A 13,722-nucleotide genomic window follows, 5' to 3' on the forward strand; every position below is an offset into this window, starting at 1 on the left:
GGGTGGTTAGAGGGTTGGCAGGTAACCTTTTGAAAGTGGGCTGGGAAAGTGTTGGGAAACAAGATGGTACCCTCTACAGGGAACAAACTTAGGGCTGGGAGGTAATGACACATAGCAATTCGTTCTACCCTTTTGAGGTCAGGAGTTAGAATTTTTAAAGCTTGGGTTTGATATGATGTTTATATTTCCTATAACTCTTTACTTTTTGTTCTCTTTTATAGTTGTAAAGTCTTTTTTCTTTTTTTAATCCTATCTAGAAAATTGAGCTTGGAGGACAAGCACAGGAGGACCTCAAGGGGGCAGGTGAAGCCAGGCATAGAGCTAAGCCACTTCCCAGATTCCCCCCACCTAATCTTCACTTCTCTGACCACGGAGGGCCTTTTCCTTGTTTTATCTAGGAAGGCTGGAGGACCTCAAGGGGCAGGTGGAGCCAGGGATAGAGATGAGCCACTTCCCAGACTCCCCCCACCCAATCTTCACTTCTCTGACCACGGAGGGCCTTTGCCTTGTTTTATCTGGGAAGGCTGCTCTGACTCCACAAAGCATGGTCTGGGAGAGAGTGCGTATTGAGCCACAGCTTTTCAAACCACCCCTTTCTTACCTCGGTCCAGGTGCTTGTCTGCAGGTGGAGAAGCAAGATGATTAAAGACGACCTTGAGCAGAAACACTCTATGTTAGTCCAACACCCTGCATACTGGGCAAGGCCAAGTAAAATGAACCTGTTGAGCATGTCACCTAGATTCCTCTCGGGATCTTCTGTGTCCGACAAAGGCAGCCACATTTGGTATTTGCACAGGTAAATTCTACACATACCACAGCAATTCCCCAGGGTCTCAATGCCGCCCTCATACCCCTCCCTGCCCAGACCATACACCATCTCTGCACTGACCATAAGCATGATTAGAAGAAGAATATGTGGGGTGCCCCAACTTGCAAGAATGCTGGAAGCTGTTTGATAAGAGACAGTTGTGAAGTGGGGTGGAAAGCCCACGTTATAGATTAAAATCTAGATCTACCATCAAAAGGTAAAGTTGCAAAAGGGAATTTATTGGTGTGGGAAAATTTTTAAAAAAGAATGTTTCCCTAAAACTGAAGAAATATATTCCTAGGAATATAACATGTAGAGAAACTTTTGCATAGGTATACAAGAAGATATATACAAGAATGCACCTTGTTTTAATAACACATAAAAATATTTAAAAGATGCGGAGGCAGGACCAAGATGACACTTCCAGTGATCCCTCTTACAACAAAGACCTGAAAAACAAGTAAAATGATTATATTTATTACAAGCTAGGAGTCCTGAACATCAAAGGCAAAGTTAGAAAACAGACTAAGTGGCAGGTAGGGAGAGATGGTTCAGAAGCAGAGAGGAGTTACTGAACCTGAATCACCAGGAGCCCTCAGGCACCATTCCCTGAAGCGAACACGGCAGGGCTGGTGGTGGCATTCTGGACGCAGTTTCCTCAGGGAGAGACAGCCAGTTGCACAGCCTAATCACACCTCCAGAACCAAGTAAAAACGGCACTCTCGGCAGAAGCTAAGTACTTGTGTATATTTTACTGGACCCCCAGCCCCCAAACCAGCTTCAGTGGCTGTGGATTTCCCTGGGCCTGAGATAGGTCCTGCTGAGTATCCTGAGCCATTTCCAGCCTTGCAGAAGGAATAAATTCACAACTGGGGGAAAATATAATCTGCCAGCTCCACTAAGCTGGGGAGCTCAGGACAGAAGCGGCTCCCGTCCAGGCATAAATGGTCCATGGACTTTCAATGCCTTTCCCCCCTGCATGGACCTGTCTAAGCCTATTTCAGGAGAATAGGCCCTTGTTGGCAGACTGCAACTGTTTCAGCTGTGAGGTGGAAAGGTGGGTGTTTGAAGTTTGACACTGCTTTGCCTATTAAACAGGGTCCTCACCCACCCACATCAGGGGCCTAAGGACTGGTGGCTCCACCCATGTCACCTAGCCACCCACAACAGAGGTCCAAGGATAGCTGGTACCTCCCAGTACTTACAACTAAAAGCATTGTGTGCCCATGTTCCATCTGCAGAACCTACTTATCTGTGCTCTGTAGGGAACAGGGACTTGCTTTCCTCACAGATACTCAGGGAATGGTTGTCAGCCCCCTGCCTTGTTAAGAGCATGATCCCCTGCAGCAAGCAGGTACCTGTACCTACACAAATCACCCCAGTCCCTCTAAGACAGTAGGACAGAGCCTGTACCACACACTTGATGATCAGCTACCTGGACACCTGAGCTGAATCCACACAAGAAAAGTCAATGAACTCATAAGCTCATACACCTGACAACAGCCCTAGCTGTCTGGTGACAGGATGTTAGAGCTCCAAAGGCAAAAATAATCAAGCTTGCTCACTCAAGCAACCCATCTGGGCATATCAAAACAAAACAAAGCAAGAAGCTAGGATACAGTAAGCAAACATAAAATAAACTAATACAATAACTTATAGATGGCACAGAGACAACAGTTAATATCAACTCACATAAAGAAGCAGACCATGATCGTGTCAACAAACTCTCAGAACAAAGAATCAAGGAATCTTCTGGCTGAAGACGCTTTTCTGGAATTATCAGATGTAGAATACAAAAGATTAATAACAGAACTCTTCAAGACATCAGGAAGGAGATCAGAAAGAAGATCAGGCAAAACACAGAACAACCAAAGGAACACACAGATAAAGTAGTTGAAGAAATTAAAAAGGTTATTCAAAAATATAATGAAAAACTTAATAAGCTCTGAGAATCCATAGAAAGACAGCAAACAGAAATTCAGAAGATTAACAATAAAATCACAGAATTAGACAACTCAATAGAAACTCAGTAGAACTGAGCAAGTCGAAGGCAGAATTAGTGAGACTGAAAATAAAACACTTGGCATCAATATATTCAAAGAAAAATCAGATAAAAGGATTAAAAAAAAGAAGAAACCCTAAGAATCATGTGGGACTCTATCAAGAGAAATAACCTATGAGTAATTGGAGTAGCAGAACACGGAGGGATAACAGAAAATACAGAGAGAATTGTTGAAGATTTGTGGGCAGAAAACTTCCCTGATATTATGAAAGATGAGAAGATATCTATCCAAGATGCTCATTGAACTCCACATAAGGTAGATCTCAAAAGAAAGTCACCAAGACATAATCAAACTTGCCAAAACCAAAGATAAAGAGAGAATTTTAAGAGCAGTTAGGGATAAACCACAAAAGTCACCTACAAAGGAGAGTCATAAGAATAAGCTCTGACTACTCAGCAGAAACCATGCAGGCAAGAAGGCAATGGGATGACTTCTATAAAGCATTGAAGGAAAAAAAAATACCAGCCAAGAATCATATATCCAGCAAAACTGTCTCTCAAATATGAAGGTGAAATTAGGACATTTCCAGATAAACAGAAGTTTAGGGAATTCGTAAAAACCAAACCAAAACTACAAGAACTACTAAAGGAAATTCTCTGGTTAGAAAATCAATAATATCAGATATGAACCCAAGACTAGAACACAGGACAGAGCAACCAGATGTCAACCCAGATAGGGAAATCACAAAAATAAATCAAGATAAAAAAAAAAAACACTCAAAACCGGTAAACAGCAATGTCATTATGTAAAAAAGACAACACTAAAACAATAAAAAGGGACTAAGAAATGTAGTCATAGGTGTTTCATATGGAGAAGGAGACAAGGTGATATAAAGAAATACAAGCTAGGTTTAAACTTAGAAAAATAGAGTAAATATTAAAGTAACCACAAAATAAAATACAAAAAAAAAAAAAAAAGACCCTGCAGAAACAAAATCAACAACAACAAATAAGAGGAAAAAATATATATATATATTTTTATATAAACCACTCAGCACAAAAAATTAAGTGGAAAAAAGAAACCATCAACAACGCACAAAAAAAGACATCAAAATGACAGCACTAAACTCATACCTATCTATACTCACACTGCATGTAAAAGAACTAAATGCACAAATAAAGAGACAGAAAATAGCAGAATGGATTAAAAAAACAAGATCCATCTATATGCTGCCTGAAAGAGACACACCTTAGACTTAGAGACACAAACAAACTAAAACTCAAAGGATGGAAAAAAATATATTAAGCAAACAACAATCAAAAAAGAGCAGGAGTGGCAATATTAATTTCTAACTAAATGGACTTTAAAGTGAAATCCACCACAAAGGGCAAGGAAGAATAGTATGTAATGATTAAAGGGACAATGTACCAGGAGGATATAACCATCCTAAATATTTACACACCCAATGACAGAGCTGAAAGATACATAAAACATACTCTAACAGCATTGAAAATTGAGATAGACAGCTCCACAATTATATTAGGAGACTTCAACATACCATTTTTGGTGAAGGACAGAACATCCAGAAAGAAGCTCAATAAAGACATGGAAGATCTAAATGCCATAATCAACCACCTTGACTTCATAAACATATACAGAACACTCCACCCAACAGCAGCCAAGTATACCTTCTTTTCCAATCCACATGGAATATTCTCTAGAATAGGCCACGTATTAGGTCATAAGGCAAAGTTTAGCAGAAACCAAAACATCAAAAAATTACAAAGCTTCCTCTCTGACCATAAGGCTATAAAAGTAAAAATCAATAACAGAAAAAGCGGGGAAAAGAAATCAAACACTTGGAAACTGAACAATACCCAGCTCAAAAACAACTGGGTTATAGAAGAAATTAAGGATAGAGTAAAGAAATTCATAGGATCCAGTGAGAATGAAAACACTTTCTATCAGAACCTTTGGACACAGCTAAAGCAGTGCTCGGAGGTCAATTTATATCAATAAATGCAAACATCCAAAGAGAAGAAAGGGCCAAAATCAAAGAATTATTCCTACAACTTGAACAAATAGAAACAGAGTAACAACAACAACAACAAAAACCCCTCAGGCACCAGAGGAAAAAAAAAAAAATAAAAATTAGAGCAGAATTAAATGAAATAGAGAACAGAAAAACAATTGGAAGAGTTAACAAGACCAAAAGCTGATTCTTTGAAAAAATTAACAAAATTGATAAATCATTGGCCAAACCCACAAAAGAAAAAAAAGAGGGGAAGTAAATAACCTGAATAAAATGTGAGATGAATGATATCATAACAGACCCAACTGAAATTAAAAGAATCGTATCAGACTACTACGAAAAATTGTACTCTAACAAATTTGAAAACCTAGAAGAAATGGATGAATTTCTAGAAGCACACTACCTACCTAAACTAACAAAAACAGTGTTAGAACAGCTAAATAAACCCATAACAAAAGAAGATATTGAAAAGGTAATTTAAAAACTCCCAACAAAAAAAAGCCCTGGCCCAGATGGCTTCACTGGGGACTTCTAAAAAACTTTCAGAGAAGAGTTAACCCCACTACTCCTAAAGGTATTTCAGAGCTTAGAAAAGGATGGAATACTCCAAAACTCATTCTATGAAGCCAGCATATCCCTGATACCAAAACCAGGAGAGGACACCATAAAAAAAGAAAATTAAGACCTATGTCCCTCATGAACTTAGATGCAAAACTCCTCAACAAAATTCTAGCCAATAGAATTCAACAGCATATCAAAAAAATAATTCACCATGACCAAGTGGGATTCATACCAGGTATGCAGGGATGGTTCAACATTAGAAAAACAATTAATGTAATGCATCATATAAATAAAACAAAAGACAAAAACCACATCATCTTACCAATTGATGCAGAAAAGGCATTTGACAAAGTCCAACACTGATTCATGATAAAAACTCTCAGCAAAATAGGAACAGAAGAAAAATTCCTCAACATAATAAAGAGCATGCATACAAAGCCAACAGCCAACATCTTCCTAAACGGAGAGAGTCTGAAAGCATTCCCCTTGAAATCGGGAACCAGACAACAATGCCCTTTATCACCACTCTTATTCAACATTGTGCTGGAGGTCCTAGCCAGGGCAATTAGGGTCGATAAAAAAAATAAAGGGCATCCAGATTGGTAAGGAAGAAGTAAAAGTATCTCTATTTGCAGATGAGATGACCTTATACACAGAACACCCTAAAGAATCCTCAAGAGAACTACTGAACTAATAGAAGAGGTCAGCAGAGTATCAGGAAAGCAGATAAACATACAAAAAAATCAGTTGGACTCCTCTACACCAACAAAAAGAACATCAAAGAGGAAATCACCAAATCAACACCATTTACTTAGAAACAAATCTTACCAGACACATAAAAGACCTATACAAAGAAAACTACAAGACACTACTGCAAGAAGCCAAAAGAGACCTACATAAGTGGAAAAACATACCTAGCTCATGGACAGGAAGACTTAACATTGTAAAAATGTCTATTCTACCAAAAGCAACCTATAGATACAATGCAATTCTGATCCAAATTCCAATGACATTTTTTAACGAGTTGGAGAAACAAATCACCAACTTCATATGGAAGGAAAAGAAGCCCCAGATAAATAAAGCATTACTGAAAAAGAAGGACAAAGTGGGAGGTCTCACACTACAGATTTTAGAAACTATTATATCACCTTAGTAGTCAAAACAGCCTGGTACTGGTACAGCAACAGATACATAGACCAACGGAACAGAATTGAGAATCCAGACGTAAATCCATCCACATATGAGGAGCTGATATTTGACAAAGGCCCAAAGTCAATTAAACGGGGAAAAGAAAGTCTGTTTAACAAATGGTGCTGGCATAACTGGATATCCATTTGCAAAAAAAGAAACAAGATCCATACCTCACACCATGCACAAAAACAAACTCAAAATGGATCAAAGAGTAAATATAAAATCTAAAATGATAAAGATCATGGAAGAAAAAATAAGGACAATGGCATAAACAGTATGCAAAACATTACTAACAATGCACAAACACCAGAAGAGAAACTAGATAACTGGGAGCTCCTAAAAATCAAACACCTATGCTCATCCAAAGACTTCACCAAAAGAGTAAAAAGATTACCTACAGACTGGGAAAAAGTTTTCAGCTATGACATTTCCAATCAGCATCTGATCTCTAAAATCTACGTGATACCACAAAAACTCAACAACAAAAAGACAAATAACCCAATTAAAAAATGGGCAAAGGATGTGAACAGACACTTCACCAAAGAAGACATTCAGACAGGTAACAGATACATGAGGAATGCAAATCAAAACTACAATGAGATTCCATCTCACTCCAACAAGGCTGGCATTAATCCAAAAAACACAAAATAATAAATGTTGGAGAGGTTGTGGAGAGATTGAAACACTTATACACTGCTGGTGGGAATGTAAAATGTACAACCACTTTGGAAATTGATTTGACACTTCCTTAAAGAGCTAGAAATAGAACTACGATAGGATCCAGCAATCCCACTCCTTGGAATATATCCTAGAGAAATAAGAGCCTTTACATGAACAGATTAATGCACACCCATGTTCACTGCAGCACTTTTTACAATAGCAAAAAGATGGAAGCAACCAAGGTGCCCTTCAACTGATAAATGGGTAAATAAATTATGGTATAGTCACAGAATGGAATAATATGCATCGATAAAGAATGATGATGAATCCCTGAAACATTTCATAACACGGAGGAATCTGGAAGGCATTATGCTGAATGAAATTAGTCAGTTGCAAAAGGACAAATATTGTATGAGACCACTACTATAAGAACTTAAGAAATAGTTTAAACAGACAAGAAAATATTCTTTGATGGTTACGAGAGAGGGGTGGGAGGGAAGGAGAGGGGTATTCACTAATTAGATAGTAGACGAGAACTATTTTAGGTGAAGGGAAAGACAACACATAATATAAGAGAGTTCAGCACAACCGGACTAAACCAAAAGCAAAGAAGTTTCCTGAATAAACTGAATGCTTTGAAGGCCAGTGTAGCAGGGGCAGGGGTTTGGGGACCATGGTTTCAGGGGACTTTTAGGTCAATTTGCATAATAAAACCTATAAAGAAAACATTCTGCATCCAACTTTGGAAAGTGGCATCTGGGGTCTTAAACGTTAGCAAGCGGCCATCTAAGATGTATCAATTGGTCTCAACCCACTTGGAGCAAAGGAGAATGAAGAACACAAAGGACACAAGGTAATTAAGAGCCCAAGAGACAGAAAGGGCCACGTATACCAGAGACTACATCAGCCTGAGACCAGAAGAACTAGATGGTGCCCGGCTACAACCGATGACTGCCCTGACAGGCAACACAACAGAGAACCCCTGAGGGAGCAGGAAAGTAGTGGGATGCAGACCTCAAGTTCTCATAAAAAGATCAGACTTAGTGGTCTGACTGAGACTAGAAAGACCCCAGAGGTCATTGTCCCCATACCTCCTGTTAGCCCAAGACAGGAACCATTCCCAAAGCCAACTCTTCAGACAGGGATTAGACTGGACTATAGGACAGAAAATGATACTGGTGAGGAGTGAGCCTCTTGGATCAAGTAGACACATGAGACTATGTGGGCAGCTCCTGTCTTGTGGCAAGATGAGAAGGAAGAAGGGGGCAGGAGGTGGTTGAATGGACACAGGGAATACAGGGTGGAGAGAAGGAATGTGCTGTCTCATTACGAGAAGAGGAGCTAGGAGTACATAGCAAGGTGTGTATAACTTTTTGTATGAGAGACTGATTTGCAAGCTTTCACTTAAACTACAATAAAAATTAAAAACAAGAAAAAATATTTAAAAGATGTAAATAACCCTGATGAACAGTGTGAAGAGAATAGACAAAGTGAGGGATAGTCAGAGAATGAAATACCATGCAACTGTGGAAATGAATGAACTATAGCTGCGTGCATCAATTTGGATAAATCTCACAAACATAAAGTTGAGGTGAATATCAAGTCTCAGAAAAATACATGCTGCTTGAGCTAATTAATTTAAAGTTCAAAAAATGCAAATTTAGACTAAATATTGTTTAAGAATATACACATGTGATAAAATAAAAACACAAAGGCAAGGAATGATAAACACTTTTGTAACAATGGCGCCTAGGAGTGAAGGGGATGGCGGGACAGGGAGCAAAGTGCTTCAAAGAGCTAGTCACTTTCTATTTCTTCTGATGGCACAGGTATTCATTTTATTCTTATTCTAACTTGATGACCTATGTGTCACAAATATTCTATTGTTTGTGTTCTATGTTTATTGAACACAATTTTGAAGTAGCATTTTGCAAAATGGTATGTTTGGTATGATTCCATTAAAAATATAAACAAATAATACAAAAAATGTATTGAAAAAGGGTCAGGAGGCAGGAGCTCTGAAGTGCTAACTCTGGTTATGTCTGGGTAGTGGGATAATGAGTAATTATTTTTCTCTTAATTAATATACAATATGACTTTTTAAAGTTAAAAAAACCCAGGCTATGCTACTTATTAGCATGTAACTTTGGAAAGATTAATCTTCCTAAGTCCGAGTTTTCCCAATCCATCATTCATTCATTAACATATATCTAGTTGTTATGTAGGAGTGGCACAATGGCACAAATAGTTAAGCACTGGACTACTAACAGAAAGACTGGAGGTCCAAACCCCTCCCCAAAGGCACCTCAGAAGACAGGCCTGGTGATCTTCTTCCAAAAGGTCATACAGCCTTGAAAACCCTACGGGGCAGTTCTACTCTGCACACACGGGATTGCCATGAGTTGGAATTGACTCCACAATGTCTAACCACAAGTTGTTACATGCCGAGCCTGGTGCTAACTTGGGAAGCAGGTAGATAAAGTGCCTGGGCTTATCTATGAAATGGAATTAACAATCGCCACCCACGACAAGCCACTTGGACATACATGTGGAGATAGAGTGGCAGGAGAGGGGATGCCAGACATGACTCTCAACTACTCCAAAGCAAAAGGCGATAGGTAGGTCAGCAGTAGTGGCAGTGGAGGACATGAACAGTCATCTAAAAGTGCATGTTTGGGGAGAGCCCAGGCTGCCACAGGGTGCTAACTGCATTGTAAATAAACCAGAGCTGCATGATAGGAAAAATGAATCCCCTAGTGATAAAACTTTCTTTTTCTTTTGAAATTTTACTTTTTTTCTTTCTTTGGAAAGTTTTCCGTGTTTAAAATGCCTATGGCGTTCCGTGAAAATCCAAGGGTCTGCTCTGGAGGTGAGGAGAGACACCTTCCAACCCGTATGCTTCATAGCCCAGAGAGGAAGCTCTTTGAAATGCTGGTAACAATGCCACACAGAGGACAGTGCTATCCAGGAGCTTCTGGGTAGGGGTTGAGGCAAAAGATGTTGCTAAATGCCCCAAACCCTTCTCCAACACACCTTCTCCTCAACTGATCACTTTGATTTCTTTCCCCTGTCAAGGTTGCCCTTGGGAAATGAAAAATGGGCAAGAATTATTGGGGGCTAAAAAAAAATGGCAACAGTTTTTTTTTTTATAACCGTGTACCTGGTCCTGTGCTAAAAGCAATACACTATCTCGCTGCAACTTGTTAAAACCCTGTCAGGGAGGTACTTTTATTATATCCATTTTACAGATGCAGAAACTGAGGCAAAAAGAAGTTAAATGACTTACTTCAAAACATGCAATTAATAGATTGAAACTTGGGCACTCTGGCTCTAGAGCCCATGCTGCTAAACATTCTACTGCACTGCCACACTGCTGTGTGTTGGGAGAGTCGAAAGGGGCCTATTTGTAGGAGCCCTGAATTATCTAGAGATGGCACTGGGGCAGGGAGGAAGCATGCAGCAGACTCCAGGGAACCACATGTTCCATGCTTTCCCTCCTCCTCCTCTCCAGCTAGGAATGGGGCTGATCACTCACCAGGGGTGGCAGTGGTGGGGGAGCCTTGCTCTGGGTGCTGATCCTCACGGGGCTCCATCGGCCCTTATCCTTCTCCTTGACCTGCTTTTTGCTGCTCACCACTCCCATCCTGTTGGAGAGTAAATAGCAGATTGATGATGTAAGACAAGTAGGTCTTCAAATCTTCTGTACGGAAGAGCTCCCTAACCCCCTTTTTTTTCTTTTTATTTTTATAATTTTTATTGTGCTTTAAGTGAGTTTACAAGTCAAGTCAGTCTGTCACGTATAAGCTTATATACACCTTACTCCATACTCCCACTTACTCTCCCCCTAGTGAGTCAGCCCGCTCCCTCCTTCCAGTCTCTCCTTTTGTGACCCTTTTGCCGGTTTCTAACCCTCTCTACCCTCCCATCTTCCCTCCAGACAGGAGACGCCAACACAGTCTCAAGTGTCCACCTGATACAAGTAGCTCACTCTTCATCAGCATCTCTCTCCAACCCATTGTCCAGTCCCTCCCATGTCTGATGAGTTGTCTTCGGGAATGGTTCCTGTCCTGGGCCAACAGAAGGTTTGGGGACCATGACTGCTGGGATTCTTCTAGTCTCAGTCAGACCATTAAGTCTGGTCTTTTTATGAGAATTTGGGGTCTGCATCCCACTGTTCTCCTGCTCCCTCAGGGGTTCTCTGTTGTGCTCCCTGTCAGGGCAGTCATCGGTTGTGGCCAGGCACCATCTAGTTCTGGTCTCAGAGTGATGTAAGTCTCTGGTTCATGTGGCCCTTTCTGTCTCTTGGGCTCTTAGTTATCGTGCGACCTTGGTGTTCTTCATTCTCCTTTGATCCAGGTGGGTTGAGACTGATTGATGCATCTTAGATGGCTGCTTGTTAGCATTTAAGACCCCAGATGCCACACTTCAAAGTGGGATGCAGAATGTTTTCATAATAGAATTGTTTTGCCAATTGACTTAAAAGTCCCCTTAAGCCATAGTCCCCAAACCTCCACCCTTGCTCTGCTGACCTTCGAAGCCTTCAGTTTATCCCGGAAACTTCTTTGCTTTTGGTCTAGTCCAGTTGAGCTGACCTTCCTACTAACTAATCAGTAAATAACCCTCTCCCACCCTCCCTCCCTCCCCCCTCATAACCACAAAAGTGTGTGTTCTTCTCAGTTTATACTATTTCTCAAGATTTTATAATAGTGGTCTTATACAATATTTGTCCTTTTGCATCTGATTAATTTCACTCAGCATAATGTTCCCTAACCCCTTTTAAGGGGACCAATTGGGGGGGGTGGGAGTGGGGGCAATGAAGGCCTCAAAATCAGAACATGGATTTACAAGTGGTTGGGTGATCTAACCTTGCTTTTGTCTTTTTTCCAGAGCAGAGTGAAGCGCTCCAGGGAGAAGAAAGGACTGAATTTAGGACAAAGAGATCATCTGGCCTGAGGCAACTGCCAGAAACTGCTAGGGAGCATCCTAGTGCTCTGGGGACAATAGCCTTGGCAGGAGGCCATGTGTTTTTCTAGAAAGAACCTCACCAATGTCTCTGGCGGTCTGGGTTTTAGTCTTAATTTTGCTGGTGGCAGTGTTACTTGGAGGAGCCCTGGTTGCACAGTGGTTAAAGCATTTGGTTGCCAACCAGAAGGCTGGGGGTTCAAACCCACTTTGGGAAGAAAGATGTGTGAGTCCCCTTCCAGAAGATTTACAGCCTTGGAAACCTTATGGGGCAGTTCTACTCAGTCACATGTGGTCACTACAAGTTGCAATCATCTTGACAGCAGTGGGCTTCTTTCCTTAGCTTCACTTGGGAAAGTCATATTTCCTCTCTGAGCCAATGTGTGCTCCTTCATAAATGGCAAGGGCTTTGTTAGAGCATCTCAAGTTCTTTCCAGCTCAGATTTTCAGGTAAGAGGCTATAAATTCAGGGCAGACTGACACAGGCATCCAAGGCCTACTGTAGCTTCTCAGTAATATCCGGGATTCTTCTTCAGGGGTGGGAAAATATGGTAAAGATTTTTCTTGGGTAAAGAATCTTTAAGATCATCATCGTCATCATCACCTTCATCTCTGGAGCTACTGTTTAGGAAGTGCTCACTCTTTGCTGGGTACTTTATGAACTGTATCTCATATAATCTTTTCAATTCTATAAATTAAGTATATAAAAAAAAAACCAAACCCGTTGCCATTGAGTCAATCCTGAGTCATAGTGATCCTATAGGACAGAATGGAGCGGCCTCATAGAGTTTTTAAGGAGCAGCTGATGGATTCAAACCGCCAACATTTTGGTTAGCAGTCAATGTCTTAACCACTACAGCACTAGGGCTGCAAGTTAGTATAAAAAAAGTAGGTATTATTACTGTTCCAGTACTGAGGTTTGAGATGTTAAATAAATTTTTCATGGTCAAAGAACTGGGCAGTGGCAGAATGAGGTCTGGGGTCCAGTCAGTCTGACCATAGAGCCCCCATACTCTACTACCTCACAGCTGACCCATCCTCAAGACTGATAAATTTATAAAGCAAGAAGGGAACTCACCACTCTTGTATGAAGAGCCATGTTGTTAGTTAATGGTGATATTTTCACATCTCTGAAATTGGGATGTCTTGTAATTGATGGTCATTCACAGTGTAACTGGCAGCATCCCCCCCCTCATTTTAATGATATATGCTAGTCATCTAAATCATCCAGTAAGTGATGTCTTAGATTCAATGAGACACAATAATGCATTTCATCCAGAAAGTTTAAAGCAAGTACTTCATGTCATTTCTCCTCAAACAAATCTTGAAAAAAGAAAAGGCTTATAATAGTTTTGAATATAGGTCAGAGAACCACAGCAACAAATAATTCACAAGTATTTTTGAGTATGCCTTTATATAAAACATCTAATACTTTAAGTTTGTAAAGAACAATACTTTTTGTATTTAAGTAGTTCTTTCTTGTTACTTTAAACAGCTTTACCACC

General features: G+C 40.2%; 1 protein-coding gene across 4 annotated transcripts in view; it reads right to left on the bottom strand.

Annotated features, from left to right (window-relative positions):
* Window positions 1-13,722, bottom strand: part of BLK (BLK proto-oncogene, Src family tyrosine kinase) — an 89,315-nt gene that overhangs the window by 22,853 nt on the left and 52,740 nt on the right. For all 4 annotated transcript variants that reach the window (XM_049866431.1, XM_049866432.1, XM_049866433.1 and 1 more), the window contains 2 exons: window positions 10,791-10,899; window positions 602-653 (listed from right to left, as the gene is read on the bottom strand). In XM_049866431.1, coding sequence (XP_049722388.1) covers window positions 602-653; window positions 10,791-10,898 — 160 coding nt within the window. In that variant the 5' untranslated portion in view covers window position 10,899. The remainder of the gene's footprint in view (window positions 1-601; window positions 654-10,790; window positions 10,900-13,722) is intronic.

This window comes from Elephas maximus, chromosome 22 (genome assembly GCF_024166365.1).
Source record: "Elephas maximus indicus isolate mEleMax1 chromosome 22, mEleMax1 primary haplotype, whole genome shotgun sequence".
Lineage (NCBI taxonomy): Eukaryota > Metazoa > Chordata > Mammalia > Proboscidea > Elephantidae > Elephas > Elephas maximus.